Raw genomic sequence first — 26,912 nt, 5'->3', positions numbered from 1 at the left:
CCGTACCACCTACTGTAGGTCCTTTACCGTACCACCTACTGTAGGTCCTTTACTGTACCACCTACTGTAGGTCCTTTACTGTACCACCTACTGTAGGTCCTTTACTGTACCACCTACTGTAGGTCCTTTACTGTACCACCTACTGTAGGTCCTTTACTGTACCACCTACTGTAGGTCATTTACTGTACCACCTACTGTAGGTCATTTACTGTACCACCTAATGTAGGTCATTTACTGTACCACCTACTGTAGGTCATTTACTGTACCACCTACTGTAGGTCCATTACCGTACCACCTACTGTAGGTCCTTCACCGTACCACCTACTGTAGGTCCTTTACCGTACCACCTACTGTAGGTCCTTTACCGTACCACCTACTGTAGGTCCTTTACTGTACCACCTACTGTAGGTCCTTTACCGTACCACCTACTGTAGGTTCTTTACTGTCCCACCTACTGTAGGTCCTTCACTGTACCACCTACTGTAGGTTCTTCACTGTACTACCTACAGTAGGTTCATCAACTTAACCTACTACTGAACAACCTTAGCCTCTCTTGGTGATCTAACCCATAGGTTCCACCGCACCCCCTTTACAGAGTAGTGCAGGGCTAGTGGTCAGCTTTTACACAGGCCGATGTGGAGTGGCTGATGAAAAGAGGAAATAGGAGGGGGTGAAGGGGAGGAGAGGAGGGGGAGTTGGAAGACGTGTTTCACTTTTTTTTTTATTATGCTCATTAGTGCTGATAATGTCTCCTAGGACATTGTGCCTGAAAATGTCACCACAGCAACAGTCTCCCTGTTGGCAGAGCAAACATAAACAAGTGAAGTGAGAGAAACAAAGAAACAAAGAGAGAGGGAGAAGAGAGAAAGAGGGGGAAGGGAGATATACAGATGTAGGAACTTAATTTGAGCCATTTTGCTACAGCAGGAAAACAATCCTGCAGCAACAGGAAATGTGAATTAATATGTGGATTATAATCAATGGACATTTTTGTAGTTACTGATCAATATTTTGGGGGGAAAAATCTAGTCTGAAATTTCTAAGTGGAAATTACAAACTTCAGAAGCCTTTTAAAACCTTAAATACACTACACGTTTTGCATTTACTGCATTGCAGGAACGTTCTCCTGCAACAGGGTGATCAAATTAAGATCCCACATCTGTAGATAGAGAGAGTGAGAGAGCGAGAAAGCGAGAGAGAGAGAGAAGAGGAAGAAGAGAAAGATAGATACAGCGAGATGAGAGCGAAATTAGAGCTGAATGAGAAATAAACAAGATGTTGAAATGACCATTACTGTGCAAATTTTGTGGCAAGAGAGAAAGAGAACCAGAATGAGCTAAGACTGTGACATGAATACAGATAGTGTGGTAATATAGCATGATAATATAGCATGATAATATAGCATGATGTAGCCTACTTTAAGGCAGCAACACATAGCAGTGTGAATACAGTATTGGCTATGAGTTGAGCACAAACACAAGCCATTGATGAGCTAAAGTTCACTCCAGGTTGGCCTTCATGAATAATGGAGAACAGTAACTAGCATGGAGTAGTGAGAGGGAATGGGGAGGGAGAAGGGGAGAGTAGGAAACGAGTGTGGACGTCCGTCCATCAGTACTCACATTGTCTGGTCGTTGGAGAACTCCAGCTCTCCCTGAGTGTCCTCGTAGTCCACGCCGCCCCCCTTCGCCGTGCCTTCCTCCGTGTGATAGGGCACAATCACCGTGCCGCGGGCGCCCGAGTTCCGCACCACTGAGACCTCCATGGTGCCAACACTCTCGCTGACGCGCACCAGCTGATTACGGAATGTGAAGAATCCAGCATGGTCGTCGTCCAGGATGGTCACCGTGGCGACCAGTGGCTCCATCAGGCGACCCTTGGGTCTCGCGCCTGGCTCATCACTCTCGAACATCCCCTCGGCGTCACCGATGCGCAAGTTGAGCAGCCGCACGAAAAAGTGCTCGTCCTCCTCGAAGATGTCATCATCGATGATGCCGACCTGGGAAAGGTGTAGGATGGAGGGGTGATGAAGAATTGATTTTGAATATATTTTATTAGGATCTCTTTTAGTCTACATTTGGACTAATCTTCCAAGAGTCCTTAAACATTCAAATACAATTTATAATACAAACACATTTTCACATAACACACGGTTACAGACATAATACAATAACATATTGACCAGATAAATACTTTTAACAGTCTGAAAAGATAGACTGATTATTCATCTACCATAGTCCAGCACAACCTCCCTATGTATTATATTTAAATGGTATTAGTATTGTTTGAATTTACAGCTGAAGTCAGAGGTTTACATACACCGTAGCCAAATAAATGTAATCCTAGTAAAAATTCCCTCTCTTAGGTCAGTTAGGATCACCACTTTATTTTAAGAATGTGAAATGTCAGAATAATAGTAGAGAGAATGATTTATGTCAGCTTTTATTTCTTTCATCACATTCCCAGTGGGTCAGAAGTTTACATGCACTCAATTAGTATATTTGGTAGCATTGCCTTAAAATTGTTGAACTTGGGTCAAACGTTTCGGGTAGTCTTCCACAAGCTTCCCACAATAAGTTGGGTGAATTTTGGCCCATTCCTCCTGACAGAGCTGGTGTAATTGAGTCATGTTTGTTGGCCTCCTTGCTCACACACGCTTTTTCAGTTCTGCCAACAGATTATCTATAGGATTGAGGTCAGGCTATGTGATGGCCACTCCATTATCTCGACTTTGTTGTCTTTAAGCCATTTTGCCACAACAAATGGGAAGACCCATTTGTGACCACGCTTTAACTTCCTGACTGATGTCTTGAGATGTTGCTTTTCAACATAATTTCCCTCCCTCATGATGCCATCTATTTTGTGAAGTGCACCAGTCCCTCCTGCAGCAAAACACCCCCACAACATGATGCTGCCACCCCCGTGCTTCACTGTTGGGATGGTGTTCTTCAGCTTGCAAGCCTCCTCCTTTTTCCTCCAAACATAACAATGGTCATTAAGGCCAAATAATTCCATTTTTGTTTTATCAGACCAAAGGACATTTCTCGTAATGTATCCACGATATCAAGTTTGGCAAGCCTTTCATTGATGGATTTTAACAAGTCCACATCCATATCAGTAAACCTCGCCACACGCGCCCTCTTACTAGGGGATGGTTTGGTTCCATCGCTGATACCCATTGGCCAACTTGGCTTTGGTTTGTTTTGCTGATTGGGTTGGTTGGTTGTCCTTAACAATGCTCAAATCCTCAGAAACCTTTGAGTTCGTAAGTATCTCTCGTCGATGAATCGTTCAAGCTCTTCAATGGATTCTGAATCATCCAGCGTGTTTTGCAGGCAGAGCAAAACAAAAAGAACAAAACAATGGATGTATCTTTACAGGCCGTCGGTAGATACACGCAACACACATTCATTCATTGATTTTTTAACAATTGTGTACTCACTCGTCTTTGGAGGAAGTGCCAGTCTTTAAAAGGATAAGAGAAACACTGTTGCTTGTAGACAGAATGTGACAGCTGTTACAAACCACAAACGCTTGAGAGAGACGCGTCAAATCAACCTCACTGATCGTCAAAGACTTGGGACACTAAAGGATTGATTGTTGTAGTCACTCATTCATGTCTAATGGTTGACAAGCTACTGTGATGAAATAACGCAATTGAGTTGTTCCCCAACTCGCTCTCTCTTCACATTCCTTGTTTTCTCCCTTTCCTCAACACCCCTCCTGCGATCCAGAAATACACATTCTCTTTGTCCTGTCTAAGCGTGAACATGAAATGACGTGAAAACTAAGACAAAGTTCAAAGAGAGAAACATCCTCTCCAAGGACAAAACACTTCAAAGCCCACTTCCTTTTTTCACCGTCTCTCCCCCTCAGATGAAGTCGTATCCACTGTCAGTCAGGACCATGAGGCAGACTTTAATGTGCTCCAGCTTCCGGAAGACTCTCCAGTTCTACTGGCTCCTCTAAGACAATATGAGCCGGTTGATCAGGGACAGAGTGGACTCTAATTCAGAGGGTAATCGGTTTCTACGGCTGTTTTCTGCACCTTCCATTACGTGACGTCTGGATCTGCCCACGACAAGCAGGTCTAACGACCTAGCTGGGGATCTGCTTGGCAGCACAGTTGTGCAATGCTTCTTACTATAATTGATTATAACTGTACATTACTGTCATTACCTTGATCTCCTTGCGGGTATCTCCGGGTTTGAACACCAGCGTTCCCTCGCTGTACTCGTAGTCAGACCCGGCGTTGGCCGAGCCGTCCTCGGTCCGGTAGTCCACGTAGAAGGTGCTCTCCCCCAGGCCCCCTTGACACACCACAGCCAGCCTCAGTACGCCGCAGTTCTCCATACACTGGCTGTGGGTGCTCTCGAACGCCAGGCGGCTGCACTCAGCCAGGTCGTCGTCCTCGCAGACCACTTCCTCGTCCACGGCGGCGGCGCGGCGGGAGTGGTCGGCGGCGTGCCTCTTGAGCACGTTGCCGGCGCCGGTCATCATGCGCGTAGCCTGGATGCGGTAGAAGGCGCGGCTCTTCTGTTGATGGAGGAGGGCGTAGTAGTTGGCAAGATCTACAAGCTGATCCAGCTCCTTGTCCGGAAACTTCTGCTTCAGCTGCTTCAGGATGCGGATCACCTGGGGGCAGAGGAACAGGGGTTGAAAAAGAGGGACACAGACACACAACCTCGACACAGAGAGAAGGTTTGTGACTCTTGTAGGTTCAGCACGTTAGTAGCTCTTAATGGTCTCCTTGGCTCCAGTGTGTTTGTATGTGTGGTTGAGATGGGTGTATCCTCTTCTTCTCTCCATCTCTTTTACTCTCTCTAGCCCTATCTATTCCTGACAGGTGCTATGTGGGTGTACATGAATGGGATGAGTATATCCTCCATAACCACCCCTCCCTCTCTCTCTGTCCCCACCTCTCTCTCTCTCCTCCCTACTGTACACCTCTCTCTCTTTCTCCCTCCCTATCTCTCCCTCCATACCTCCCACTCTCTCTCTCCCTACTGTACACCTCTCCTCCTCCCTACTGTACACCTCTCTCTCTCCTCCTCCCTACTGTACACCTTTCTCCTCCTCCCTACTGTACACCTCTCTCCTCCTCCCTACTGTACATCTCTCTCTCTCTCCTCCTCCTCCCTACTGTACAACTCGCTCTCTCTCCTCCTCCCTACTGTACACCTCTCTCCTCCTCCCTACTGTACACCTCTCCTCCTCCCTACTGTACACCTCTCTCTCTCCTCCTCCCTACTGTACACCTCTCTCTCTCTCCTCCTCCCTACTGTACACCTCTCTCTCTCCCTACTATACACCTCTCTCTCTCCTCCTCCCTACTGTACACCTCTCTCCTCCTCCCTACTGTACACCTCTCTCCTCCTCCCTACTGTACACCTCTCTCCTCCTCCCTACTGTACACCTCTCTCCTCCTCCCTACTATACACCTCTCTCTCTCCTCCTCCCTACTGTACACCTCTCTCCTCCTCCCTACTGTACACCTCTTTCCTCCTCCCTACTGTACACCTCTCTCCTCCTCCCTACTGTACCCCTCTCTCCTCCTCCCTACTGTACACCTCTCTCTCCTCCTCCCTACTGTACACCTCTCTCCTCCTCCCTACTGTACACCTCTCCCTCTCTCCTCCTCCCTACTGTACACCTCTCTCCTCCTCCCTACTGTACACCTCTCTCCTCCTCCCTACTGTACACCTCTCTCCTCCCTACTGTACACCTCTCTCTCTCTCCTCCTCCCTACTGTACACCTCTCTCTCTCCTCCTCCCTACTGTACACCTCTCTCCTCCTCCCTACTGTACACCTCTTTCCTCCTCCCTACTGTACATCTCTCTCCTCCTCCCTACTGTACATCTCTCTCTCCCCTCCCTACTGTACATCTCTCTCTGCTCCTCCCTACTGTACATCTCTCTCTCTCCTCCTCCCTACTGTACACTTCTCTCCTCCTCCCTACTGTACATCTCTCTCTCCCCTCCCTACTGTACACCTCTCTCTCTCTCCTCCTCCCTACTGTACACCTCTCTCCTCCTCCTCCCTACTGTACACCTCTCTCCTCCTCCTCCCTACTGTACACCTCTCTCCCCCTCCTCCTCCCTACTGTACACCTCTCTCCCCCTCCTCCTCCCTACTGTACACCTCTCTCTCTCTCCTCCTCCCTACATCTCTCTCTACTCCTCCCTACTGTACACCTCTCTCTCTCCTCCTCCCTACATCTCTCTCTACTCCTCCCTACTGTACACCTCTCTCTCTCCTCCTCCCTACTGTACACCTCTCTCTCTCCTCCCTCCTCCCTACTGTACACCTCTCTCTCTCCTCCTCCCTACTGCACACTTCTCCCCCTCTCTCCTCCTACTGTACACCTCTCCTCCTCCCTACTGTACACCTCTCTCTCTCCTCCTCCCTACTGCACACTTCTCCCCCTCTCTCTCTCTCTCCTCCTCCCTACTGTACACCTCTCTCTCCTCCTCCCTACTGTACTCTCTCCCTCTCTCTCTCTCTCTCTCTCTCTCTCCTCCCCCTACTGTACATCTCTCTCTCCCTCCTCCCTACTGTAGACTTCTCTCTCTCTCCTCCTCCCTCTTCTGTACACCTCTCTCCTCCTCCCTCCTCCCCTACTGTACACCTCTCTCCTCCTCCCTACTGTACATCTCTCTCTCTCACCTCTCTCTCTCTCTCTCTCTGTACTCTCTCTCTCTCTCCTCTGTACTCTCTCTCTCTCTCTCTCTACTCTCTCCCCTCTCCCCTCTGTCTCTGTCTCTGTCACCTCTCTCTCTCCTCCTCCCTACTGTACTCTCTCTCCTCCTCCTCCTCCCTACTGTACACTTCTCTCTCTCCTCCTCCTCCCTACTGTACACCTCTCTCTCTCCTCCTCCCTACTGTACACCTCTCTCTCCCTCTCCCCCTCCCTACTGTACACCTCTCTCTCTCCTTCTCCTCTTCCATACTGTACACCACTCTCCCTCCCCCTGCCTACTGTACACCCCTCTCTCCCTCTCCTCCTCCCTACTGTACACTCTCTCTCTCTCTCCTCCTCCTCCTCCCTACTGTACACCTCTCTCTCCCTCTCCCCCTCCCTACTGTACACCTCTCTCTCTCCTTCTCCTCTTCCATACTGTACACCACTCTCTCTCTAATCCCTCTAACAGCAGGTCTCTCTCACCTCCTTGCGGCTCTCGTCCAGCTCCTTGGTATTCTCTACGGTCACCATGGTGCTGTTGGAGTTGGGCAGGTAGGCCACGGTGCCCGCCGCATTGTTGGCCCCATCCTGGCAGTTCTCACTGGGCATCATTCCCACCGCCCCTCCCCTTGGTGGGAACTTTCCATCTATAATCATCTCGAAGCCTTTCGGAGTTGTGTCCCCCTCCGTCTCCACGACAATGCCGTGCTTGTCGGCGCGGTAACGCTTGGCCATGTACTTGTAGAAAAGCAGGCGTCGGTCGGCGATCCAGGCCAGGATCACACACACGGGGAAGTAGAGCAGGGTGACCAGGGCCTCCCACACCTGAACACAAACAAAGACAGGGGACCATTACAAGACATACATCCAAACTGGGATTAATTGTTTTATACACATTTGCTAACACACACACACACACCTCCACGACTCCGGGTGAGATGACGGAGAGGATGAGGAAGAGCCAGATATAGGCGAAGATACTCCAGAAGGCTGTGATGAAGAACACGCGCAGGTGTTTGATCTTCCTGGTCTCTCCTTCAGGGATGACCCACACACAGATGGCGATGATCACAAACATGTTGAAGGCGGCGCTGCCCACAATGGTGCCAGGTCCCAGCTCACCCGCCTCAAACCCGTGCCCACAAACCTAACCCCCGGGAGACAGAGGAGAGAGAGACTTTTAGAGAACTGTTAGTATAAATCAAAAAGGCCATGTACAAATTGTACGTAAATGTTATATTGGTAAGATTTGACAATACGTTTAAAGAAGATATCCTTTTCATTTTCAGCTTCATTCCAGTATAATACACTGCTGCTGATATGATGTCGCTGGGAGGGGGTGTTTATGACGTGACACCCATTTATGAGATGTGGTCGGGGGAGTCTTTATGATGTGACACCCACTTATGAGTTGTGGTCGGGGGAGTCTTTATGATGTGACACCCACTTATGAGATGTGGTCGGGGGAGTCTTTATGATGTGACACCCACTTATGAGATGTGGTCGGGGGAGTCTTTATGATGTGACACCCACCTCTATGACCGACAGCAGGATCTCTGGGGCGGAGGAGCCTAGAGCCATCAGAGTTAGGTTGGACACAGTCTCGTTCCAGATACGTACAGTGGCCACAGACGTCTCTCCTCCTGGCATGGTGATGGTCACTTCCTTCTCCTGCAGGACAGACAGACAGAGGTGGGGGGGGGGGGGTCACACACACAGGCAATCACTCTATTCCCCCTCCATCACACTCCAGTATCTCACCCCCAGACTCATACATATCTTCATCTCATTTAGATAGTTACTGTAAAAGAAGAAAAAAACTGCTCATAGGCCTGAGATGGGGAGTAGTGGGAACCTGGAGATTTCATTCTTCTCCACATATAAGCATGACGGATGGTATTTACAGTATCCTGCCACGAGGGAGGACGTGTCCCCGACTGCCTGGCAGAAGGAGAGGGGACAATCTGTTATTCTAATCAATTCAAATTTGTCACATACACATGGTTAGCAGATGTGCATGCGAGTGTAGAGAAATGCTTGCGCTTCTAGTTCCGACAATGCAGCAGTATCTAACGAGTAATCTAACCTAACAATTTCACAACAATTACCATATACACACACAAATGTAAAGGAATGAATAAGAATACGTACATACAAATACAGTGCCTTGCGAAAGTATTCGGCCCCCTTGAACTTTGCGACCTTTTGCCACATTTCAGGCTTCAAACAAAGATATAAAACTGTATTTTTTTGTGAAGAATCAACAACAAGTGGGACACAATCATGAAGTGGAACGACATTTATTGAATATTTCAAACTTTTTTAACAAATCAAAAATGGAAAAATTGGGCGTGCAAAGTTCAAGGGGGCCGAATACTTTCGCAAGGCACTGTATATGAATGAGTGATGGTATAAAACGGCATAGGCCAGATGCAGTAGATGGTATTGAGTGCAGTATATACATATGAGATGAGTAATGTAGGGTATGGAAACATTATATTAAGTGGCATTGTTTAAAGTGGCTAGTGATACATTTTTTTACATCAATCTTTCCATTATTAAAGTGTCTGGAGTTGAGTCAGTATGTTGGCAGCAGCCACTCAATGTTAGTGGTGGTTGTTTAACAGTCTGATGGCCTTGAGATAGAAGCTGTTTTTCAGTCTCTCGGTCCCCACTTTGATGCACCTGTACTGACCTCGCCTTCTGGATGATAGCGTGGTGAACAGGCAGTGCCTCGGGTGGTTGTTGTCCTTGATGATCTTGTTGGCCTTCCTGTGACATCGGGTGGTGTCGGTGTCCTGGAGGGCAGGTATTTTTCCCCCGGTGATGCGTTGTGCAGACCTCACTACCCTCCGGAGAGCCTTACGGTTATGGGCGGAGCAGTTGCTGTACCAGGCGGTGATACAGCCCGACAGGATGCTCTCGATTGTGCTTCTGTAAAAGTTGGGGAGTGTTCTGAGGTTGAAGAGGCGCTGTTGCGCCTTCTTCACCACGCTGTCTGTGCGAGTGGACCATTTCAGTTTGTCCGTGATGTGTAAGCCGAGGAACTTAACTTTCTACCCTCTCCACTGCTGTCCCGTCGATGTCGATAGGGGGCTGCTCCCTCTGCTGTTTCCTGAAGTCCACGATCATCATTTACATTTACATTTAAGTCATTTAGCAGACGCTCTTATCCAGAGCGACTTACAAATTGGTGCATTCACCTTATGACATCCAGTGGAACAGTCACTTTACAATAGTGCATCTAAATCTTAAAAGGGAGGGGGGGTGAGAAGGATTACTTATCCTATCCTAGGTATTCCTTAAAGAGGTGGGGTTTCAGGTGTCTCCGGAAGGTGGTGATTGACTCCGCTGTCCTGGCGTCAACATTTTGTTGATGTTGAGTGTGAGGTTATTTTCCTGACACCACACTCCGAGGGCCCTCACCTCCTCCCTGTAGGACGTCTCGTCGTTGTTGGTAATCAGCCCTAACACTGTAGTGTCGTCTGCAAACGTGATGATTGAGTTGTAGGCGTGCATGGCCACGCAGTTGTGGGTGAACTGGGAGTACAGGAGAGGGCTGAGAACACACCCTTGTGGGGCCCCAGTGTTGAAGATCAGTGGGGTGGAGATGTTGTTACCTACCCTAGTGATCTAGAGAATGGAGAAGTGATGGACGACGGGCTATGGAGACATTTCAGGTTTTATTAGTTGGATGCATGGGATACACTGTCCTACGAAATGCTGACTTGCAGGTTCCTTTACATTTACAGTGACCTTGAGATGTGGGGTTGGTTCATTTTACTGCAGTGGGCTAAATCAGGGTCACACAGAGTGTTTCTTGGTAGTCGTAAATCTACTTTGAAACAAAAGTCTACACCTCACACACATGGTTATGGGCTTAAAGAAAAGAAGACACCCATACGATGTCAGATATAGAGTTGAAATGTATTACTGAGAGGGCCTGTGCTCCTTGCCAGAGAGAGCCAGGCCTGTGCTCCTTGCCAAAGAGAGCCAGGCCTGTGCTCCTTGCCAGAGAGAGCCAGGCCTGTGCTCCTTGCCAGAGAGAGCCAGGCCTGTGCTCCTTGCCAGAGAGAGCCAGGCCTGTGCTCCTTGCCAGAGAGAGCCAGGCCTGTGCTCCTTGCCAGAGAGAGCCAGGCCTGTGCTCCTTGCCAGAGAGAGCCAGGCCTGTGCTCCTTGCCAGAGACAGCCAGGCCTGTGCTCCTTGCCAGAGAGAGCCAGGCCTGTGCTCCTTGCCAGAGAGAGCCAGGCCTGTGCTCCTTGCCAGAGAGAGCCAGGCCTGTGCTCCTTGCCAGAGCCAGGCCTGTGCTCCTTGCCAGCCAGGCCTGTGCTCCTTGCCAGAGAGAGCCAGGCCTGTGCTCCTTGCCAGAGAGAGCCAGGCCTGTGCTCCTTGCCAGAGAGAGCCAGGCCTGTGCTCCTTGCCAGAGAGAGCCAGGCCTGTGCTCCTTGCCAGAGAGAGCCAGGCCTGTGCTCCTTGCCAGAGAGAGCCAGGCCTGTGCTCCTTGCCAGAGAGAGCCAGGCCTGTGCTCCTTGCCAGAGAGAGCCAGGCCTGTGCTCCTTGCTAGAGAGAGCCAGGCCTGTGCTCCTTGCCAGAGAGAGCCAGGCCTGTGCTTGGGTGAATTTTGGCCCATTCCTCCTATCAGAGCTGGTGTAGCGGAGTCAGGTTTGTAGGCCTCCTTGCTCACACACGCTTTTTCAGTTCTGCCCACAAATGTTCTATAGGATTGAGGTCAGGCTATCTGATGGCCGACTTTGTTGTATGTTTGGGGTCATTGTCCATTTGGAAGACCCATTTGCAACCAAGCTTTAACTTCCTGACTGATGTCTTAAGATGTTGCAACAATATATCCACATAATTTTCCTGCCTCATGGTACCATCTATTTTGTGAAGTGCACCAGTCCCTCCTGCAGCAAAGCACCCCCACAACATGATGCTGCCACCACGTGCTTCACGGTTGGGATGGGGTTCTTCGGCTTGCAATCCTCCCCCTTTTTCCTCCAAACATAACGATGGTCATTATGGCCAAACACTTCAATTTTTGTTTCATCAGACCAGACAATCCTCCAAAAAGTATGTTCCTTGTCCCCATGTGCAGTTGCAAACCGTAGTCTGGCTTTTTTATGGCGGTTTTGGAGCAGTGGCTTCTTCCTTGCTCAGCGGCCTTTCAGGTTATGTCGAAATAGGACTCGTTTTACAGGATACTTTTGTTCCTGTTTCCTCCAGCATCTTCACAAGGTCCTTTGCTGTTGTTCTGGGGTTGACTGGCACTTTTCGCACCAAAGTACATTCATCTCTAGGAGACAGAACGCATCTCCTTCCTGAGCGGTATGACGGCTGCGTGGTCCATGGTGTTTATACTTGCGTACTATTGTTTGTACAGATGAATGTGGTACCTTCAGGCGTTTGGAAATTGCTCCCAAGGATGAACCAGACTTGTGGAGGTCTACAATTGACTCAAATGATGTCAATTAGCCCATCAGAAGCTTCTAAAGCCATAAAATAATTTTCTGTAATTTTCCAAGCTGTTTAAAAGCACAGTCAACTTAGTGTATGTAAACTTCTCATGCACTGGAATTGTGATAAAGTGAATTATAAGTGAAATAATAAATTACTTGTCTCATGCACAAAGTAGATGTCCTAACCGACTTGCCAAAACTATAGTTTGTTAACAAGAAATGTGTGGAGTGGTTGACAAACCAGTTTTAATGACTCCAACCTAAGTGTATGTAAACTTCCCACTTCAACTGTAACTAGTAAATTCACAATGGTTTTCGATGGCCCAACAATGAACTGAAATGGAATAATCATTAGCAGGTTAATTGATTATTGAATCGATTCCAGGGCTAGAATCTACTTCAGTTTGTTGAAAAAAACTCTCGTCAGCAGAGAAATCCAATTTATAACAATGTCAAAGAGTCTGGACCAATTATCTGAAGCTTTAAATCAGATAGAACCAATAATTCAATACACTAAGTCTGCTATTACTTTCCAAACCAGTTCGAACTTTAAAAAGTACCTGTTTATATCGTTCCTTTGTGTTCCTTTTTAACTAGCATTGAAAATCTATTATTCTCTAATATTTTTTTTTTTTTATATCTTTTTTAAAAAAACGAACAATTACAAAACATACAAACGACATCACACAACCCTCAACTACATAACACATGCCCAGAACCACGTGATGACATCTCAAGCCCTCGCATCACTCTCCGCCACATGGCCTCAAACTGCACCATGTTGTCTCTCTCCGTCGGAGGGGGAAGTGCAGGTAGCTTACACCCACACACACTGGCAAAGAGTTTCAGCTTGCAGGCAGACACTGGACACAGTTTCCGAGTGACAGAGTGAGGGCTTTTTGCATAGCTGCTTTGTTGCGTCCTTTTGTGGGACTAGAAAAACATGCCCAGAACATAAAGTAACTCTCTGAACCAGTTCCCGTGCTTTTAAAATAAAGGTTCTGCTGCGGAACTGTATCACTCTCATTCCCGGGTTCCGTTTCTTCAAAATTCTCTGAACCGGTTCCAACCCAAGGGTAGAATCTCTTTCACTTTATTGAGTCAGCAGAGAACTATTGAAATATTGGGATTCCATATGGCCCCAGCGTCAGTCACTACAAGAAATGTAGAAACCCAAACATAGAAATAACACGTTCATTTGAGTTGTCTGTGGTAACACCGAGAAGCAAGGCGGCATTCCTGGAGATGGAAACTGCTATGTCTATCACCCCTGCGGAGGCCAGTTTTACAATTCCCTTATTATAGAGTGTTTCGATGTTCACTGTGTTTGAGTGACAGTTAATGAGAGAGGTGAGAAAGGAGAGCCAACCACTGGGTCTAAGAGTGGGAGAGCTCTCTCTGTAAAAATAGCATCTCTTCATTCTGTTTCTATGTCATTTTCATTCTGTAGTGAATGAGACGACATCCCTAGTACAATGCTTTAACAACTCTATCATATGGATCGATCTGTCCCACGGTACCAACCTGTGAGGTTATGACCTCGATAGAGGCCATGAAGCGGTCTGCGATGATGGACACTCCCAGGAACATGTACATGAGACAGGTGAAGTAGACCACGGCCCTGGCTACCTGGTCGCCCAGCCCGGGGCTCAGGGGCTTCCACACGGGTAGCAGGGTGCCCGGCCTGCACACCACCGGCTGCGAGCACTTTGAACTGCTGCCCAGCCCCGTGCTGCTGTTGCTCCAGAACTCCGGAGACATGGAGGGATAGGACATGGTGGAGATGGAGCGGTTCTCTTCCTCTCCTCCTCCTCCACGTAGAGACTCCAGGGCGCAGGGCGAAGGAAGGGGGAGGAGGAGGAAGAGGAGGAAGGGGACGGAGGCAGAGAGAGCGGTGGAGAGGAGTGCCATGGCGGAGAATGCCGGGGGAAGAGATGGATGAGGCGGACGAAGAGAGAGACGGGGAGAAGATGCCGGGCGTGGCTGGGAGGGGTAGGACTAGCTCACCTAGGAGGAGAGAGAGATGGATAGAACAGTAGGGAGAAGAGAGAGAGAGAAGAGAGAGAGAGAACAATACTTGGGTGGAGCCAGCAGCAAACATACACCAGCCTTTCATTGGCCTGTATGGAGTACGAGATAAATAAACCATCTGCCTCAAAATATGTTTTCTTAGCTAAATAAAAAAATTCCACATTTGATAACTGAATCATTATTGTGGTTGACATAGAACAAATTATTTTTAACCATCGTCCTTGTTTCCAGTTGCTGTGGAAGGTTTCCAACTGCAATATGAGAACAAAAATGTCAACATGCACTTGAATAGTAACTGTTAACGTCATGCCCTTGAATCATGAATATAAACCTTTCACGGCTATTCAACTTGGAGGCGCCCACATTGGCGTATATGCTCTCTGCTTTCTATTGACAGGAGAGAGAGAGAGAGAGCGAGAGAGAGAGAGAGTGAGATGGAGAGCGAGAGAGAGAGAGAGAGAGAGAGAGTGAGATGGAGAGCGCGAGAGAGAGAGAGAGAGAGCGAGAGCGAGAGCGAGAGAGAGAGAGAGAGAGAGAGAGAGTGAGAGGGAGAGCGAGAGAGCGAGATGGAGAGCGAGACAGAGCGAGAGAGAGAGAGAGAGACAGACAGAGTGAGAGAGATGGGGAGCTGTCTGAATAGAACACATGGCTCTGAATAGATAAAGCCCAGAAGGGAGAATGTTGGCCCTGGAGAGAGAGAGAGAGAGAGAGAGAGAGAGAGACAGTGAGAGTGAGAGACAGTGAGACGGAGAGAGAGACAGAGAGAAAAAGATGGGGGGGAGCTGTCTGAATAGAACACATGGCTCTGAATAGGCTTAAAGCCCAAAGCGAAGGGAGAATGTTGGCCCTGGAGAGAGAGAGAGAGAGAGAAGGCTGGGGTTTGGATGGGAGAGATAGTTCATGGTGGTTTCTGTGATGACAGTGACAGCGCTGTTCCAACTGGCTTTGTGACAATGTACCAGGCTCTCCACAAAGACCTGTTCCCTCGGGTTGAGAACACAATGACCCTGAGAGCCCGAACACTGAGCAGCAAGATACTCAGAAACTCTAACACACTCTCTCTCACTGTAAAAGTGGGTCAGGGTCCATGGTTGACTGGCAGTGTGTTTTTGAAGCAGTATGTACATAAAGTTAGTTGGTTTGCTTGTTTATTCTACTAGGTTGAGTCCCAAATGGCATCCCATTTCTTATATAGTGCACTACTTTTGATCAGGGCCCTCAGGGAATAGGGTGCCATTTCATTTGGGTTAAAGGCCTAGTGAGTATAATTGTTGAACAGATACACACAACTTCAGGCCTGTACACACACTCACGTATCCAGATTGTGAGGGCATTTATGTGTATACAGTACCTGCTATTCAACCATTCTTTCACCAGGTGTTACTTACAGCACACTGCATCTGTATTGTGTTCCTGCTCTCTGGGTTCCTGCTCTACAGTGTGTGTAGTTTTGGGGTGCAGTGTGTGAGCACCATCTGCAAGGGAGAATGTGTAGAGCAGAGAGCTAGTTAAGCAGATTACAGGCACAATGTGAGACCTACTGAGGGTAGCCTGGGGGTGTAGACGTCTGTCCGCACGCACGCACGCCCTCTCTCTTTACCTTTCTCCCGCTCTCGTTCTCTCTCTCTATCGCCTTCTTTATCTTTGTCTCTCACGTTGTCAGTCCAGCTTTAACATTATAGAGCAGCTGAAGGCCCTTGAAAGCATATCCATCTCCATGCACTCGTCTACATACAGTATTATTCACCTTGCACCCGGCAACGATGAGTAGGGTTGAGTATCCCTATGTCAAGAGTGTTATATTGAGAGGCTACCCACAAAACCATCATCTGATGCTTTTGCAATAGGAATAACTCAGGTTATACGCAACTCATCGCTGCTACTGCAGAGTTTCAGGTTAGACTCAGTCCGGGCTTCCATGTAATTGGTCTTAACAACAACATAAGATATTTCCCATACGTGCGCTCGTACACATACACACTCACTTAGTAAACACACACTCGCGCGCACACACACAATCTTGCCCCAAACACACACACACACCTCCAGTGTGCAGCCGTGTTCTGTGTCTCTGTCCCCTCAGACTGACAGTCCAGTCGGGCTGTGTGTTTGCTTAGAGAGGAATGTCTAATGATGGAGGGCTGATGTAGTTCCATTTCCATACTGCACTCTACCAGACTGCACCTCCAGCACCACACCTGAATACCAAGCAGGAGAATAGAGGGGGGTGGGGGGGGGCACTGGGGGAAGAAGGAGAGGCTGGCTGCTTACACTGGGCCTGCACTGTTCAGAGAGCAGCACTCTTGATGTCTTTCAAATGGTACCCTATTTCATATAAAGTCCACTTTATATAAAGTCCACCCATAGGGCTCTGGTGAAAAGAAGTGAATTCTCTATTTGAAATGTATAGTGTTTGTGTTGTGTTCCTCTGTGACCTGGTAACCAGAGCCATTCCGAGGCTGGGGGACGAGATGGAGGGATGCTGCAGGACAAAAAGAGAAAAAAGGAATCTGAAGAGATGTTTAAATGGGATATGTGATGAAGAGGATGGTTGAGGAGGGGGGAGGTGTCCATGAGAGGAGGGTTGCTAATACTCAGCATGATGGACAAGGAGAAGGGTAAAAATGAATGTAGAGAGAGTGAACAAGAAGGAGAGAGAGAGGCAGAAGAGCAGAGCGAGAGAGGACAAGAAAGAGGACGAGAGGAAGGGAGTGAGAAAACCATAGAGAGATGAGAGAGAAAGAAAAACTAAAAATGAAAGAGTAGGGTAGTCCTGCCATGACGAGTGTGTTAATAGATATTCTCAGCACGGCCAGAGTGTTTCCATGGCGACCTGGTGAACATTTGGGAGAGAGAAGAAGAGAGGAAGGGGAGAGAGAAGAAGAGAGGAAGGAGAGAGAGAAGAAGAGAGGAAGGAGAGAGAGTAGAAGAGAGGAAGGAGAGAGAGTAGAAGAGAGGAAGGAGAGAGAGAAGAAGAGAGGAAGGAGAGAGAGAAGAAGAGAGGAAGGAGAGAGAGAAGAAGAGAGGAAGGAGAGAGAGAAGAAGAGAGAGTAGAAGAGAGGAATTAGAGAGAGTAGAAGAGAGGAAGGAGAGAGTAGAAGAGAGGAAGGAGAGAGTAGAAGGGAGGAAGGAGGAAACAGAGAGCCTAGGAGAACTCTTTGTCACAAGCATACTGCCTTCCATGGACGTGCCCACTAGTGCCCTGTGGGGCTGGGTATTGTGGGGAAGGGCTCTCCAAGCAGCCTGGTTGGCTAGGCTGGGACTGGGGGCCTGGGGTATGTATAGCTGCCTCAGCAAAACTGCTGAACCGCACTCACATACCACAGCTAAATCACAATGACCCCAGGCTGACCGTAGCCACACACACACACACACTGGACATTGACAATGGACATTGAATCCAGATGTAGCCAGGTGGTAAAAGCACATAGCTGTATTCATTTGGATCCACTTAGGAGCACTGTCCCTTTAAGAGAGCTGTAAATAATGTGTGCAAGCAGTTATGGGATTGTGCCTCCACAATGTGTAAGAGTGAGAGAAAGCAATTACACCGGAGAGCTGTTGTAATCCATCATGGGGAGCAGACTGGAGAGGAAAGATGGAGGAAGTGGATGAACAGTTGGACAGCTGTGTCTCCCCCTTACACATCTGGACAGCCAATACAGCCATACATATCTGTTGCTAGGCAGGAAGTTAAGTGATACAGGTAATAAACTGTTCCTTCTCCCGTCATGTGACCTAACCTGACCTCGGCCCACATTCCTCACTCATCCACAGCTGTCCACCCTTATCAGTGACTGCAACCATGTGATTGAATTATCCTGTTTCCATCCTGCACAATAGGGGACGGAATGCACATGAAATTGTGCGATCCCCAATATACCATAGAAGAAGAATCCATCGTGGGGTTAATGAAAACGTTTTATTTTACACTCGTACTGGAATATATCATATTTTGCACAATCTGCAGCGTTTTGTAATATTTATGCCAGATGGTCGTGTTTGCCTGTTGATACTTTCAGAAAGACATGGGGATGTTAGCGCCTTGTTGGCTGAATACCAGGGCTTTCAGAACCACGTTGTGGAGTTGTTAACATTATTTGAAGCGCGAGTAATTATCAGAATGACATATTTCATATAAAGCTTTAGGTGCTGTATTTTGTTGAATTTTTTAATTGTCATGTATATGTTGATATGTCATTTCACCCAGTGCAGTATGGGTAAGATGAGGATCTACTGTTCCATGTGGGGTTAGGGTTTCACGTGGACATATTGTTTTATGACAAAATGTATTTTGGGTTTTCATGCAAGATGTCATTTTGTTGATGGACATCTTGCACTCAGACATTTGACAAGTTAGAAAGTCCATTCTAACTGTGAACGTTGTGGTCTTTATATTTTATTTGTATTTTTTTATAGAAAGCAGAGCCACTGCTTCACCAGAGCCCGTTGGGGAGTTGCAGCGATGAGATCGTAATTACGAAATTGGGGAGAAAAAGGGAGTAAAAATGACAACAACAGAATAGAAAACAGAGCCACGAGGGTCGATACATTCCACTTTGTACAGACTGTTTTTATGCACTTTACTAACAGGTGACAGATCTTTACTTTATGGTGACTTCACCATGCAGTGATTTCCCTCCCACATGATCTCATTTTAAATGTAAGCTTCGACAGAATCAACAACCCCAAATGACTTTGTGTCCTGTTCTGGGTTTGTGCTGGGTTTGTGCTGGGTTTGTGCTGGGTTTGCTTTCGCCAGGCTACACAGAGACGCATAAGAATAAGTGAATTTGGACAGACTTGATTGAATTAGAATGAAAATGTATAATTGAAGTAATATGGATGATTTGGATAAGTCATTGGTTTGGTCTGGGGTGACCCTAGGAAAGGGAAGTCCATATTTAGGCATAGACTGGAAGAGAAACCATTCTGGTTATGCTTGCATGCACCAGGCAGCAAGCAGCCTGAGATTGTGCACACCCACACAGAGTTAGAGAATGTACCCAGCCTTGCTTGGGTCAATGGTACCCGATTATCGTCAGGCGATAGATAGTAACAGCTATAAAAAACTAAAAAAAGGTCTATAAAGGAGTTAGTGACGATAGCATTAGCATGTGTATTGAGGGGGGTGTCCTGAGCTTAGATGGGCTACAGAGAAATGGATGTTGTTGTAAGAATGTATAGGATTGCTTAAAGTCGGGTAAAAAATATGCATGTTATGGAAGGAATGTATTTGAACTAACTTGAAAAAACACTACCTCTGACTTCACTGATAGCTCCGTTATTGAGGAAGAGTATACATACTATGACTGTGATATGTGGTTGTCCCACCCAGCTATCTGAAGATGAACTGTAAGTCGCTCTGGATAAGAGGGTCTGCTAAAATAATAAAATGTACAAATGCAAATGAAGCTGTCAGATAGTTGAGGTCAGAAGTGTACATACACCTTAGCCAAATACATTTAAACTCAGTTTTTCACAATTCCAGACATTTAATCCTAGTAAACATTCCCTGTCTTAGGTCAGTTAGGATCACCGCTTTATTTTAAGAATGTGAAATGTCAAAATAGTGGTAGAGAGAATGATTCATTTTAGCTTTGATTTCTTTCATCATATTCCCAGTGGGTCAGAAGTTTATATACACTCAATTAGTATTTGGTAGCATTGCCTTTAAATTGTTTAACGTGGGTCAAATATTTCAGGTAGCCTTCCACAAGCTTCCCACAATAAGTTGGGTGGATTTTGGCCCATTCCTCCTGACAGAGCTGGTGTAACTGAGTCAGGTTTGTAGGCCTCCTTGCTCACACACGCTTTTTCAGTTCTGCCCACAAATTTTCTATTGGATTAAGGTCAGGGTTTTGTGATGGCCACTCCAATACCTTGAGTTTGTTGTCCTACAACTATGCCAAGTATGCTTGGGGTCAGTGTCCATGTGGAAGACCCATTTGCGACCAAGCTTTAACTTCCTGACTGATGTGTTGAGATGTTGCTTCAATATATCCACATAATTTCCCTTCCTCATGGTGCCATCTATTTTGTTAAGTGCACCAATCCCTCCTGCAGCAAAGCACCCCCACAACATGATGCGGCCACCCCCGTGCTTCACGGTTGGGATGGTGTTCTTCGGCTTGCAAGCCTCCCCTTTTCCTCCAAACATAACGATGGTCATTATGGCCAAACAGTTCTATTTTTGATTCATCAGACCAGAGGACATTTCTCCAAAAAGTACGATCTTTGTCCCCATATGCAGTTGCAAACCGTAGTCTGGCTTTTTTAATGGTGGTTTTGGAGCAGTGACTTCTTCCTTGCTGAGCGGCCTTTCAGGTTATGTCGATATAGGACTTGCTTTACTGTGGATATAGATACTTTTGTACCTGTTTCCTCCAGCATCTTCACAAGGTCCTTTACGGTTGTTTTGGGATTGATTTGCATTTTTTGCACCAAAACTAGTTTTAATGACTCCAACCTAAGTGTATGTAAACTTCCCACTTCAACTGTAGATAGGGAACTTAGAGCAATCTGTACCTTATGCTCATTCCTGCCTTGGTCACTGGCCCTGTTGTCTGCTGAAACATTGCTAAGGCTTTTTAGTTAGAGATATTATTATTATGCTTTGTTTTTACTGTGAAGTTTGAAGGTGAAATCTATCTAAATCCTGGATTAAGACTTTTCTTTCACCATTTAAGAACTAGTTATATTGTAATAGAGGCCAGACCACATTTTCTCGTTATCAAAAGCTGTGCTTCTCATACAATTATAATAGACCAGAAACTGTGCATTGTAACAAGGTGTTGGATAAGGGCACTGAACGCATCTTGATTTATCTGCTTATCATATTGCTCGTGTGATTTGTGATATAATAATAATAATGGACTATTCTATCCGTTTCCCTTGTTATTTTAAAACCCTGTGTCTTGAAAAGAGTCATACAAACGCATGTTGGTAAACTCAGTGAGTTTTATAAGTGAAAAAGCCCTTATACGCTTGGTTGAGTTCAGCCTCTATCCGAGTTAGCCTTTCTGAAAGGTTGAGCAGCCATTATCGGCCTGGCAGGTGTCAGACACGGAATAGCTAGCTGCAGTTCAATTAGGCAAGTAGTTTGAGTTGCATACCTGAAGGAGCGGTAAGCGTAGCTTTGTCAACACACAAGCTTTCGACATCCAAACTTTGCGTCAAACGCTTACTCAGGGAGACTTGTTCTGCTAGACTGTGCTGTTCAGGCCACTTTGGTCCGTGTGACAGATGTGAAAAGCACAAAGAGATAGAAGGAGGATAGATGTGATTCTATCTAGCGCACAGTGACTGTGAGTTTCTCTTCTATCTCTAGTGATATGGCCAAGCCACTGGCATATTTCTTTGTTGGACATTTTTAGAAAATCTATTTTCAAATGATCAAGTAGCTGTAAAGTAAAAGCAGATCATGCATATTCATGCATCATTACCCAACTCACCTGACACACAGTATCCAAGAAATAATGACTATGCATTCCAAACAGCACCCTATATCCCTATGACCAGGACCCAGGGCACTCTGGTCAAAAATATTGCACTATAGAGAGTAGGGTGCCACTTGAAGACGACAGTAGGCTTCACTATAAACAGGATGTACGTGTACACATGTATTTAACCAAAGGGCAGGTCTGGTGTGTGTCTTCCCTGCTCCTCCTCTTCCTGGGACTACTTCAGGCTTGCTGGTGCTGGCAAAAGCCCAACAGGACACACAAGACAGTGTCCATTTTGGCTCAGCACAGAGACCTGCCTGACCGATGGGAGGCTGGATGCCCCTGGAACCAATTGCCTGACTATACACTGTGATGGGCGATCATTTATGTTTAATACGACGCTGTACATCAACACATCCTATTACGTTTAGTTATGTCACGCTCGGAGCAATAACATTAGCTCCTATTCAAGATTCAACGGGATATGGACGTTGAGGCCATGCGGTCAGGAGTCACCTGATGTAACTCTGTTATTCTGTTCTCGTTAGCAAGGTTCAAGTAATGCGTGATGCCTCTTGAATGCAGGTGACTAGCGGCAGGCCATCTCGCCTCCTAAGACATTCCAAACGGGAAATCGATCCTAGATATCGATAACAACAGCGTGAATGAGAGGCTCTCACTGAGGAATCCATTACCACTATGCTGCCCTACCAGAAACACCTTTGCTTGGTTTACTTTTCAAAAGGAAAAGTATTCTGAGGAAAAAAAGCTCATCTCAAAGAGCATTCTACGGACGACACAGACATCCCTGAGGAGCGCTCCCCCAACAGCCTTCCAAAGAGGGCGCCTCATCCCAGGGTGCTTCACTAATCTATTTCTGTTGTCCGTGGCCCTTTTTTGTCTGCCTCGCTGAGCTGGTTTAGACTCTACCCACCCAGAAACAAGTCTCTGTTGACAGCTCTGTCTATGCCAGGTGCCCTTCAGACGCCCTTACCAAACCCTCATGCCATCCCTCACCTGCTTTTTGCAGGGGCATCTCATTTTCTAATGGACCATTTGTTCTCTCTGGGGGAAAAACACAAAAGCAGATTAAAGAGGTTGATTCCTTAATCAAACCAGATCAGAAGTGCAAAGCACTGATAAGTGTCTATCTGATTAGGGTCCTTTCACTCATTTTCCTAATTGGGATCTGTCTGCTTTTCGCAGAGGCTTGAAATGCCATCATCAATCAAAGCTGATTGCTCAGAACAATCAAAAGGGGAAAGTCAAAGCTGATTTCAATTCTTTATTAATGCTGAATCTCTATGGTTATATCTGTCTGCCACAGACTATGCAGTACTAATGATACAGCTTGCTTTCCCCATCTTTGAAGAATTCACACTGTCCTTATATAACCTTATTTACAATGATTTATCCATTGATTCTATTCAAACCATTACAATGAGCCAGAGCTCCTATAGCTACTCCCACCAGCCTCCTCTGGTTTGTCAGTCCATTACAAAATGTCACCTGTTAGTGGGCAACACAGAGGCATCTGGGTAAGCAGCAGGGGGGTGGAGGCGGTGAGCGTGATGGTGAGGGAACAGTGTCAGACGTGGATGATGGCATCCCTCCCTCCCCGGGGTCGTGACCCTCAACGGGGAGAGAGAAATGGCCCAAGATGGGTAACGGACGCACCCGTCTCCTCCAGTTAACACACGCCTGTCTGAACACACTCCTCACCCTGCCTAGTCAGAATAGGTAATAGGTGGAGGAAGGGAGATGGACAGAGTGGGAGAGAGAGAGGAGGCGAGAGGGTAGAGATGGAGAGAGAGGGGGAAGGAGGGGTGAGAGGGTAGAGATGGAGAGAGGGGGGAGTTGAAGTGGGGGAGGAGAGAGAGCGGAAGAGGGAAGCAAAGCGAGGGAGGGAAGGGAGGAAGGTACATTGGAGATAGACAAAGGTCAATAGAAATGGAGAGACAGAGAGAGAGAGAAAGGTACAGAGATAGATGACAGCCAGGAAGAACAACGAGCTGGATAAACATATCAGATGAGAGGTAGCGAGAGATAAATGTCTCCTCCTACACAATTTCTACTGTTCTGCAGTTCTACACTCTAAGAAAAGGGTTCCAAAAGGGATTATTCAGCTGTCCACATAAGACAACCCTTTTTGAATCCAGGTAGAACCCTCTGTGGAAAGGGTTCTACCTGAAACCAAAAAGGGTTCCTCAAAGGGTTCTCCTACGGGGACAGCAAATAACCCTTTTTTGATTCCAGATAGCACCTTTTTTTCTAAGATTATACAGTACAGACTAGTTAGACTAATGTAACCTCAGACACCTCATCAGTGTTCCCCTCATCTCGCCAAGGCCTTGCCACAACCATAAACACACCACTCATCTCAGCACAGGAGAGGGGGCATCAGCTGTCACGCTCAACCAATTCATCTTCATCACGTCAACCCCATTACTGGTGACATTAAATGGTTCATGTCCCAGACAGATTGGGTCTATTTGTCACCAGTGCCCATGAATATTAATAAATGTGAACTAAATGCCAAATAACGCCCCAATTATGGTTCATATGGAACATATACCCTTAATACATGCTGTTACTGTGATTGATGCTGTTGTGCTGTTGGCTCAATCTGTACCATACAGGATTTCAACACGCTCACACTTCAACCTGACATTGTATCTCCTGTGTACATAGAGACGTTCGCCAAGGAGGCAAATTGAGAGCATCCTGTCGGGCTGTATCACCGCCTGGTACGGCAACTGCTCCGCCCACAACCACAGGTCTCTCCAGAGGGTGGTGAGGTCTGCACAGCGCATCACCGGGGGGAAACTACCTGCCCTCCAGGACACTTACAGCACCTGATGTCACAGGAAGGCCAAGTTCATCAAGCATAACAACCATCCGAGCCACTGCCTGTTCACCCCGCTATACTAACCAGAAGATGAGGTCAGTACAGGTGCATCAAAGCAGGGACCGAGAGACTGAAAAACAGCTTCCATCTCAAGGCCATCAGACTGTTCAACAGCCACCACTAACACAGGGAGGCTGCTGCCTACAAATCATTGGCCACTTTAATACATGGATCACTAGTCACTTTAATAATGTCTACATATCTTGCATTACTCATCTCATATGTGTATACTGTATTTTATGCCATCTTTTGCATCTTACCTATGCCGCTCGGTCATCGCTCATCCATATATTTATATGTACATATTCTCATTCACCCCTATAGATTTGTGTGTATTAGGTAGTTGTTGTGGAATTGTTAGATTACTTGTTAGATATTGTTGCACTGTCTGAACCAGAAGCACAAGCATATCTCTACACTTGCATTAACATCTGCTAACCATGTGTATGTGACCAATAACATTTGATTTGATTGTTTGGAAACTGCATGACCTTAATCTTAATTTAGTGTGTGTGTGTGTGGGGGGGAGGTGTGTGTGTGCCTTATCTGCTGTTGTGAGGCAGCTGGTTGTTGTTGCCGATGTACTGTGTGTGTTGCCTCTTGAGAGAGAGAGGGGGGATGGAGAGAGAGAGAGAGAGAGAGAGAGAGAGAGAGAGAGAGAAATGTGGGGTAGCCCAGGGAATGCTGTGTTTTCCAACTGGTGTTGCGTCTCTTAAAACACACAGAAACAGTCCAATGCACTCACACACTTTCTAACACATTCACAAAAGCAAGCACACAGAGAACACACACATACACACACACACCCACACAACAGCAAACAGCGAGGCCAGGCTGAACATGGCAATTACCGTGTGAGGAGGCACAGTGTGTTCATCCTCTCGTACCTGTCAAACAAACAGGACTGATTGGTTCGTTCCAAATGCAAACACCCAATGATCTACTTTGCCCTCAGAACCCTGCCTGACGGAGCACTGTCTGAGATCCATCCTCCAGACAGGAAGTACTTTACGGCTGATGGCAGGTCCATTACCCAGGGGCTGGAGGTTAATGTCATGGTAACATCCCTTCCTGATCTTGGTCTCCGAGGTACGTGATGTCACAGACACTGAAGAGAGTATGGGGTTGTCGAAATGACTATGCAGTAAACACCAGATAAGGAATAATCAGATTAGGCAGAAAAGGATGGAGTGTGTTAGTCTGGCTAACGCCTAACTCAAAGTCCTCCTGACTTCAGAGTCTGGAAAGGCTATTTTGATGTTGTCGGCATGTTGCGTCGATAATGAAGGAGCCGTGCTTTTTGATTGGTTCTCCTCTGTGTCTTTTAATTCTCACCCAAACCACACACAGCCTCGGAGCGCCGCCCCCTTCCAATACAACTGTTGGATTTTCAAATCCAAACAACGTGAGGTCTCAGCCCGCCAACAAAAGACAAAATAGTTTGAGAGAACCAATCAAAGCTCAACCAGAAATAAGCACAACTCTGCATTTACAATGGCCTCCTGCCCAGACCCGTGTGTAACAGCTCTCCCAGGCTAGGAGTGGGTAGGGACAGTTATGTGTTAAGGACTGAGACACATGGGGACTAAATAGAGGACTTGCTGATAATACTGTACGACAGCGGTATTCAACTCTGACCATACAAGGTTCGGATTCTGCAAGGTTTTCTGTTCTACCTGATCATTAATTGCACAAGTCTAAATCAGTCCCTGATTAGAGGGGAACAATGAACAAATGCAGTGGTCCACCAGAGTTGAGTTTGAGGGCTGTATGGTGTATTGAAGGGGTGTTATTGCATTAGGCTCTACAGCATATTATAAACTGGGTGGTTCGAGCCCGGGAATGCTGATTGGCTGACAGCCGTGGTATATTAGCCTGTATACCACGGGTATGACAAAACATTGATTTATACTGCTCTAATTACATTGGTAACCAGTTTATAACAGCAATAAGGCACCTCGGGGGTTTGTGGTATATGGCCAATATACCACTCCCCCTCGGGCCTTATTGCTTAAATAGCCTATAGGCTACAGTCGTACTGAACTGCACTGAGTATTTCTAGTTAATTTTGAATTGCATTGTCATATTATGAATGGTGAATAAAATGTCAAATACTACTACCTTTGGGCAATACAGTATTGTATGGTAATGTGTACAGTAGATGAAGAATCTCACTAACTCAGTCCTGTTCTCTCTCTCTCTCACACACACACACACACACACACACACATACACACACACACACACACACACACACACACACCAGACTACAAGAGCAATGGTATAGTCTATGTATAACTGCAGTGTGTGCGGTAGTACTCTCTGTCACATGCCCTAGAGTGGAGTACGGTTCCTTCCTGTTCCTCGTTAGACCTAATCGGTGGAACC

The 26,912-nt window shown here is 46.8% G+C and overlaps 1 protein-coding gene across 3 annotated transcripts in view; it reads right to left on the bottom strand.

Annotated features, from left to right (window-relative positions):
• The window catches only part of LOC118384315 (sodium/calcium exchanger 2-like), a 103,845-nt gene that overhangs the window by 23,082 nt on the left and 53,851 nt on the right, over window positions 1-26,912 (bottom strand). For all 3 annotated transcript variants that reach the window (XM_052523837.1, XM_052523845.1, XM_052523849.1), the window contains exons 2-7: window positions 13,665-14,147; window positions 8,217-8,354; window positions 7,603-7,830; window positions 7,167-7,508; window positions 4,180-4,635; window positions 1,623-1,999 (exon numbers count right to left, since the gene is read on the bottom strand). In XM_052523837.1, coding sequence (XP_052379797.1) covers window positions 1,623-1,999; window positions 4,180-4,635; window positions 7,167-7,508; window positions 7,603-7,830; window positions 8,217-8,354; window positions 13,665-14,051 — 1,928 coding nt within the window. In that variant the 5' untranslated portion in view covers window positions 14,052-14,147. The remainder of the gene's footprint in view (window positions 1-1,622; window positions 2,000-4,179; window positions 4,636-7,166; window positions 7,509-7,602; window positions 7,831-8,216; window positions 8,355-13,664; window positions 14,148-26,912) is intronic.

Source organism: Oncorhynchus keta, chromosome 1 (genome assembly GCF_023373465.1).
Source record: "Oncorhynchus keta strain PuntledgeMale-10-30-2019 chromosome 1, Oket_V2, whole genome shotgun sequence".
Lineage (NCBI taxonomy): Eukaryota > Metazoa > Chordata > Actinopteri > Salmoniformes > Salmonidae > Oncorhynchus > Oncorhynchus keta.
Note: the sequence above shows the minus strand (reverse complement) of the source record. Positions and strands in the feature narration are given on the sequence as shown.